The following is a 9,137-nucleotide window of genomic DNA, read 5'->3' on the forward strand; positions in this document are numbered from 1 at the left end:
TATTCATGCTTTTTAAATAAAGTACAGGTCTTCATATCCATTGTCATAATTCGTCAAAATAATAGTTCTATACCCTTTTGAATCCTAGAATCAATAAAAAAAAGAAGTAAGTGCGTATTTGATTATAGGGAAAATATTGCATGGCAAATGGTTTGCCAAGCAAATCTTTTTCTACTATTTGAGCATATCATGGAAAATTATTGGAAAATTATTTTTATTGTTCGAGTTTCATAATTTTTTTTAAATCATTATTTTTATTTGAATTTTGTGATAACTATATAAAAAATCATGAAAAAATCATTTTTGTTAAAATTTTGAAACATCCATAAAATTTCATCATCTACAACCCTGAAACATTGATCATGTCTTTAGATGCCAAGAGGTGAGAATAAGGATGTTAGTGAGGGTGAAATCCTTATTAACTAACAAATGCTAGTTGGCATCCAAAACCATGGTCAGATGCTTTTGAATTGTAGAGTATAAAACTATATGAACTTTGAAAAAAAAATTCAAAAAAAATTTATTTTCATTATTGAATTGAACTTTTAAATTTGGGAATTATGTGCAGGTTTGATAGCCATCCATTTGCAAAACCTTTGATTAAGTGCAAAGAAAATTAATTTTTGAATATATATATATATATATATATATATATATATATATATATTTTCTAGATTTGAGTTTTTCCATGAAATCTAAAGGGCTATGGTGTTGGATTTGCCAAAGTGGTAATCCATTTGGGCAAATCGACCCTTTAGTGGTTTAAAATCTTTACTAAGTTAGTAAGGAAAATATTTCTCCATTATACCACTCGTGCAAACAATAGTTCAAGAGATGAAAAAGCCTAGTTGTTGTTTATATTTGTAGTTGTTTGTAACATTCATCATCTTCAAGGTGTTCCACACTACTACCACACGTCTGTTTCAAGTTGTTTATAACATTTTTAAATCTTCAAGCACAAGTTATTCCACCCTACAAGTATCATATAAACTGCAATCTTAATGCCTAAAATATAGGAATTTTAATGGAAAAATAAATAAAAATAAAGAGCTTTTATGATTGCACGACCAAGGATTTGCCTATGTCCGTGGCAAATCTTGCGTGTGGGGAAATCATTTTCTACGCAATTTTTATTGAATTACTACGTTAAACACGTGAAAATACCAATTTGCCACAAAAATTCCTTTTCCCTTTAATTTTCCTTGCAAACAAACGTACCCTAAGGAGATTTCTCTTCGTCTTTCCCAATTATACGAGCAAAAGTTAAGATTTTAGATTTCAGATAGTTAGTTGTAATGGTGGGTCCATCTACGAATACTAATGGGATCCATTCATCATTTTTTGTTTTTGTTTAGTGGGTGTAGGTGCCTAAAAAAGTTGGTGCAATTATGCTCACCCTTAATGACAGTCCAAATCAAAGATTCTGAGTATTAGGTTAAAAATGAATCCCTGGCCCACATTTGTAATATATTGTCCACTTTGCATTTTATCCGACCAACTTTAAAATGAGTCTTAACATGACACGATCAAGTCTACTTTTATAATTTAGACTCCAGCCATTTCATCCGTGGTTTTAAAACTTGATTTTGCGTCTCGTCTCGTCCAGACTTGATACCGAGTCGTTTCAGACGAGTTTTTCGAGATGTTTAAGACGTCTCGTGAGATAAATAAAAAAAATTGAACATGAGTCTTAAATCTCGATTAAAAAATGACTTTGTGAGTTGGTGTTGTTCAACTTTGATATCGAGTTAACTCGGATGATACATATCGGTCTCGAACGAGTTTAAAAACCATGATTCCATCCAGTACACAAGATGGCTCCACGAGATCCTCTAAACATAATGGGCCAAGTTATTAGGATAAGATATTTAAGATAAAAGGCCCAAACTATCCTTTTATCGTATCAGGCTGAGTTATTAGGATAACATATTCCACGCAGACATTCCGATCAAATCCAAGTTCTAGCTTGGAACTGATCAACCCAATCAGAGCATCCAAACGGGATCGAATTGCAGTAACAAGTGCAGGGCAATTTAGGAATAAAAACATTATATGCAGACAAGCTCGCACAGGTCTCGGCGTCTTCTTCTCAAAATCACGACATTTGTTCTCTCTGTCTCTCTCTTCTGGATTTCCGTTGCGATCGAATCCCTCTCGTCGCAAGGGAAGACTCAAATTTCGATTCGCTGTAACACCTAGACATAGAAAATGGATACATCTCCCATCCATCTTCTTCCACACGACACTCTCCATCAGATCTTCTCTCACCTTCCTCTTCGCCAGATCTTAATCTGTCGATCTGTCTGTAAATTTTTCAACCAAACCCTAACCTCACCATCCTTCCTACAACTCATCTCCACCAGATCACCTCTCCGCCTAATCGCTCTCCGTCCTCCACACCACCATCACCACCACAACCACCATCATCGCCACCTGTCCCTACATCCCCTACTCCACGTGTTCGATCCTGATCTCAATCAATGGCTCAGATTCCCTCTCGACTTTCTCCCTTTCAGGTCTCCGATCCTCGTCACATCATTTCTCGGACTCGTCTATCTCTGGACCGATTCATCCGATTCAAGCAAGTCTCTAGTTATCTGCAACCCATTGACTCGGAAATTCCGAGTCTTACCCCCACTCGGATCGGCCTGGTCACGACACGGAACGGTCATGGTTGGTACAAACGGCCGAGTCTTGGTTCTCACTGAACTCGCTGCTCTTTACCTAACTGGTTCAGGTCCCTGGCTTAAATTTTCTTCGAACTTGCCTTCAAAGCCTCGAAGTCCGATTTTTGTTTCGGATTCGGTTTTTGCACTATGCGACGTTGGGTCTCCTTGGAGAAGCCAATGGAAGTTGTTCTCGTGCACTTTAGCTGAACTCGAGAAGTCTCAAGGTTGGAATCGGTTGGAGAAGCACGAATGGGGAGATGTTTTCGATATATTAAAGCGACCTAGATTGATTCAAGGGATGGGCAATCGAATTTTAATGGTGGGTGGGTTGAAATCGTCATTTTCATTGAACGCATCGTGTTCAACGATATTGATTTTGAGGTTGGATTTGGATACATTAGAGTGGGAGGAAGCGGGTCGGATGCCACTTGATATGTTTAGGAGTTTTCAAGAATCGAGTAAGTTTAAGGTGTTCGGAGGAGGTGATAGGGTTTGCTTTTCGGGGCGACGAGTGAGGAAATTGGCAATGTGGGTTTGTGGTTCGGAGGAGGGAGGGAAAGGGGAATGGAGATGGATTGATGGGGTTCCAGGGAATGGCGATGTGCTTTGTAGAGGGTTCGAGTTCGAAGCTAGACTCACTGCTGTGCCTTGAAAGGTCAATTGATTCGTAGTGTTTTATTTCTTGTTATGTTGTTTATTCTTGCCTCCAATTTGAGAATTTTATGTTTTTAATGGTGCTTTATTTTTATTTAATGTGATAATTGATTGTACTATTTGCAATTCTGCTTTGATTTAGAACATCTTTTGTCGTGTTGGTTTTATTTTGTTTTTGGGGAATTTAGTTTACAACATTGCATATTTTGATGCATAAATCATGTATAAACTTGTTTTGAGTTGGCTTAAGGACTGAACAATTTCCAAATCCATGTTGTGTTCACTCATCAAGATTTTCCGTCTCTTTATTCTCTGATTTGCTTTAATTTTAATATTTTTATTTTAGAATGATATAATTATTCCTTCTTGTTCCTACAATGTTTCCTAGACTACTTGCGTTGTCTCAGAAATTCGTATAATACTAGAATGACCAATTACTAGAATGATCAATTACTTTAAAGTTGAAACGGTACTAGAATGACCAACCATAGAGAACCACACTGCATTGTAAAGAGAAGTGTTTTCAATTTATATGAAATTTATCATTGACAACCCACAATTGTAGTACTATAGGTTAGGAATTTTTCGAGATAAATAAATAAGCATGTATGCTAAATGTTTTAAGAGTCACCATTTACTCTTTTTTACCCCTTCCTGGTAGATGCAAGAACCATGATAGCAGTCCACCTTAGTTGTCTAGTTTTGGTAAACTTATTTTGGGGGCAAGAGTACTGAAAAAAGTCATATTATCCTTGGAGAATGGAAGTCAAGAAATGAACAAGCCCACCACTTTAAGTGATGGGAAGTCTAATCCCTTTAGGATATTCTCTCAAAAAGAGGGAATATAATATAATTGCAATAACATGTAAAATGACTTAATTAGGAGGAAAAAAAAATGAAAGATTAGGATTAGTTCTTTAACCCTAAATTGTTGAGATAAGGCTTTGCCGACAATTATGAAGTGGGTCCATGTGCTAATGATGATCACGCCGAGAAGATGTAGGTGCGGCAATCGGATAACCAGGTCTAGTGGTTTGTGATTTATAAGAATGATGAAGGCTTTTTTATGAAGTATTCAAGATCAATACGATCAAAATGTCGGGTATTATGGTTTCCAAAGCAGCCGAATGATTATTAAAAGAATGAAGTGATCTATTTAACAAGGATCCTGCTTCATCCTCACCATGGATCAAGTCTTTTGATTCTGGACCTATCTCAGATCATCTACACGTGAATATGATCGTGGTGGCCTACTTATATTGTTGTCTAGAATCTTCATCATGCAACATCTTTCACCTTTCTTGGAATATTGGACTCAAGTTTGGGGGAAAAATGCAAGCCTTTTGGGGAAAGAATGAAGATTTCCATTGAAGAAATGTAGTGCTATAGAATTGTAATGAAAATGGAAGTTTTTGTGGGCCGAAATTGAAATTTTCCAGTGGATCTAATGTGGTTGCATAGGATAAGGACGAATTTGGGTTGACAAATGATTCACCAGCAAATTTTTGGAGCTTTTGTTAGATATTTATTTAATGTTATTTGTGTTTAATGTTTTTGTAAGTTCCCTAGAGAACTATTTTTATTTTTGAGTTTATTTAGTTGTTTAATTTATGTTTTATGTAGGTAGTAGTTAGAGGTTGGCATTTATTAATGTAGTTGGGGGTTGGGGTTGGCTTTAGTTTATGGTTGGGGGCTCATTAAAATCTTAATAAGTTTCTTAGTTTTCTTTATAAAGCCTTGCTTATCTTCCTTCCTCATCTCTCAATTCTTTTTTTACTTTACTTCTTAGTGATCTGTACGTCATCAGTGGATGGTAGAAATTCTTCTCAATTTTTTCCCATCTTGTTCGACTCGCTATATTGTATTTGCTTCTATGAGCTTGTGTAAACTATAATTGGTATGACTAGGCAAAAGCTCCCCATGGAGCCTTATAGCTATAAGGGGCAATTTTGGGACACCCTTAGAGTTGAATGACTCTTCTATGGTAGTCATCCAACCAAGAAATTCGTCAACGACCAACCCACCATATTACTCATATATTTCTAATTTGATTTACTCTCCCAACGTTGATTTTCTCTAAATTTAGGTTGTCTTCTTTGGACAATAGGTTGGTGGAAGGGGTTTTGTAGTACTTTATCATTTTGGTCCTTGCTCAACATAATGAGTATGGCATGGAGGAGCAGGTGACGCTTGAACAATAAGCTGTCGGCTTAGATTTTTGAATTATTTAGCCAATTTGCAAACTATACCTTGGAGTTCTTGTTGAGATCACATGAAGGCTTCAAATCCACTTTTTGAACAATAACCTCATTTTTATCATTTCCTTCAAAAGGAACTTTATTTTTCATTGGAGGCATTATTGCAACAAAACTCCGGTAACAACTGATGCGGGGTGAAAATCAAGAGAGATAAATAAATATGTGATTGCTTCGATACCAATTGATGGTGGACGGATCATCGAAAAAGAATTGAGAGGTGAGAAAGTAGGATAAGCTAGGTTTTAGAAAGAAAACGAAAAATTTATTAATGTTTTAGAAAGATACTTCTAGACTTGTCAAGGTTTATAAAGAAAATTTTTAACTCCTGAGGGTTTAGAAAGATACCTCTAACTTTAAGATTTTGAGATAATCTATAAAATATGTATATATTTTTGAATTTAGTTAAGCAATGCATCTAAGAGCACGTCCCCCCTGATGGGGACATCACATCTTGAAGAGTAGATTTTAGTTTTTATTTAGATTTATGTTTTAGGGCATTAATTTTATGTTTTTGGGCTTATTTTGATGTTTTATCAGCCTATAGTCTTAATATAATATTTAGGGGCAATTTAGTAACTTTAATTTGTCTTATATTTAAGTTTATTAGGGTTTGAATATTAGGAGAGAGAAAGCTATGAAAATTAGGTTTATTTATTTGGTATTTTAGTTTGACTAGGATTCTTGATTTATTTTCTTTATATAGACTGTATTAGGGTTTTTTTAATTAATGAACAACGAAGAATTATGATGAAAAAAAAAAGAGTTTGAGCTTGATCTTCCCAACAATAGGTGTGGTATGAGGCCATTTTGGAGTGAGTCCAATATAATATAAAAAAGAGTTTTTTTTTTTTATATTTTCTTTTAGGTCCTTGTTCTTGATTTTTAAAACCTATAAACCTTTACCCTTAAATTTTTCCCCCATTTTCTTTAACCCTTGTTTTCATTAATCTCTTTTCCAAAATTTTAACCCTTTTTTCTATCTAGCCATAATTGAAATAAAATTTTCATTTTACCTTTTGTGTTTACCATATTCTAACTCAAATCATAAATCCAATCTTAAATCCTTACCCAAAATCCTAAACCAAATCCCTAAGCCCCCTTATTTTCTTTTTTCTTCTCACCGTCCTGCATCACCCCCCTTATTATAATGTCCTACACCTCCTTGCCATCAAAGTCACGATGATTTCTCTCTTTCCAGATCCCACAACAATATTGTATTCTTTTTAAATGTAGATATCAATTTCAGATTAGTATTCACATTTTAACCTATAGAGATTTTTTTGAATAGTTCATTTTTTTTTTCATTAAAAATGTTGTATTTTATATTGTCATTTTTATTGGCCCAGGCTCGTTAAGATTGAGTTATGATGCAGTTGACTTAGGGGTATAGGGCTGGTCTAAAGTAGAACCTACCTTTCTAGGGCTGGGTTAGGGCTCAACCAAGCTCAGTCCGAACCCGCCCATTGATGTCCCTAGTCGTGGTTCAAAATATTGAAATGTATCGGTCGATATGTATCAATATTTGCCAAGATCGACAAGAAACAATGACCTCCAAGCATTGAAGGTTTCGAGAATGTATCAACCAAAACAATATCAACGTTTTCCATGATAGAAACATTCATTTGATACGACATTTTAAACCTTGACCTACTTGTTCTTTCATTGCAACAACACATGTTGGTCAAGATTTACTTTTCTTTCCTTATTATTATTCTTTCTCTAATTTTTCTGCTACTATTGTTTGTTTTTCTTCTTCTTAAAGTGTTGAATACATTAACTTGTTTATAAAACTCATTTTTACACATTATAATTATAATATATCTAGAATCCATATTTCATTATTTAATTTATTAATTTTAAAATTTTATTATGCTCTGTTTCACATAGGCGTGTGGCTCAGCTTTGCGTCTCAGGCACTAGGAGGCCTTTGCATCTTAAGGGCGTCATTTGCCCTTAACGACATTGTTGACTCTCCATTCTCATACAAAAACCAATAATTAGGAGAGCAAAATTCCCTTCTAATTATCTGTTCAAGCGTGAGAATTTTTGATGATATATGGTAGAACACACAAACCTATAGTTTATGTTAAAAATAAGGTTCTAGGGTGAAACCCCAAGAACTAGGAGGAATGAAGAATCTCCATGTTAAGAAAAACAAACTAGAAACTCAAGGTTTGAGATTGATGGAAATCACTCGCAAACACTAAAATTAAGAACCAATATCGGATTCTTATGCTCAGAAAAAATAAAGAAAAGTGAGAAAAAAGTATCTTCCTTTTCTTTTATTGATCAATCTCCAAAAAAATTAACTGCTGAATTTGTTTATTGGAGCTCCTTATATAGATAACTTCCTCATGACAACTTAGAAACCTTCTAAAATATTAAAAATTAACTTTCTAATATTTCTATAACATATTACTAACCTTCTAATCCTATTAGAATTCAATTCGAATACTTCTAAGCATAGTTGTCAAAAGCAGGGCCTAGGCACCGAAGTGGCCGCCTAGCCTACTCAGGCACCTAGGTGCTCAATGCTTAAAGTGGGATTTAAAAAAAAATCTTTTTTTCTTTAGTCTTTTCAAAAAGACCATGGTCTAGGATGTCTAATTTGATTTTTTATAACATAGGGATGTCGAAAATATTCACCAAAACTTTGAGGGACTTATAAATTTTTTTTTAATAGTATTTATACTTCTAAGACTTCTCAAAGTTGAAAATTAGGGCTCACTTTCAAGTGGAGTAGGGAGATGACGACAATGATGGTGGTGGTGATAATGCCCCGGTCAATTGGAGGGATGAAGACATTATTGACTTCAAATTAGAGGGTTTTTGTTAACTTAGTTGATATCTATGAAAACTAGATTGAAGATACTCTATTTACATATTTTTTATCATTGTTACTTTGATGGATTTTAAATTGCAAATGTTAGGTTGACTTGTTGGGTTATGTGTTTTAATTGATTATTGACTTGCAAGTTTGCTAATTAGTTGATGTTACCTTGGCAATTGCATATTTGTCATTATTATTATTATTTTTCCGATTTCTTATTTTTTTTGCATTAGTTTTAATAAATCTGAAAAAAAAAGGAGACTATTTTTTTTGTTGCCTAAGCCTTGACTGGGCCTAGGCCCCAAGGGGGTCTATTAGCACTTTTAACAACCTTACTTCTAAGCTCTTCTCATTATAGCCTAAAGAATAAAAACGAATTTAGAAAAGAATAGAAACATAAAAAAAATTAGAAACTAAATAAATACGAAAACTTAAAAATAATTAATTTAATGCTCCAAAGTTCACGAAAATTTCTGAATGAAATCTTTCCTGAGTTGGATAGTATCTCTGCTCAGTTAATAAAATAAAATTTGCCCATCCTGATTGGCATCTCCACTTGGGGAGCACTTGTCACAAAAACTTTTGAATGAAATCTTTCCTGAGTTGGATGGAATCTCTGCTCAGTTAATAAAATAAAATTTGCCCATCCTGATTGGCATCTCCACTTGGGGAGCACTTGTCACGAAAAATTTCGAATGAAATCTTTCCTGAGTTGGATAGTGTCTC

The 9,137-nt window shown here is 34.5% G+C and overlaps 1 protein-coding gene across 1 annotated transcript; it reads left to right on the top strand.

The window, feature by feature from the left end:
- Positions 1 to 1,945: 1,945 nt before the first annotated feature.
- On the top strand, positions 1,946 to 3,566 carry LOC147404117 (F-box family protein). Its single transcript, XM_086439967.1, has one exon. The coding sequence runs from the start codon at positions 2,209 to 2,211 to the stop codon at positions 3,319 to 3,321; it is 1,113 nt and encodes a 370-aa protein (XP_086296093.1). The 5' UTR covers positions 1,946 to 2,208; the 3' UTR covers positions 3,322 to 3,566.
- The last annotated feature ends 5,571 nt before the right edge of the window (positions 3,567 to 9,137 follow it).

Source organism: Akebia trifoliata, chromosome 4, assembly GCF_017979445.1.
Source record: "Akebia trifoliata isolate Shusen 1 chromosome 4, ASM1797944v1, whole genome shotgun sequence".
In the NCBI taxonomy this organism is placed as follows: Eukaryota; Viridiplantae; Streptophyta; class Magnoliopsida; order Ranunculales; family Lardizabalaceae; genus Akebia; species Akebia trifoliata.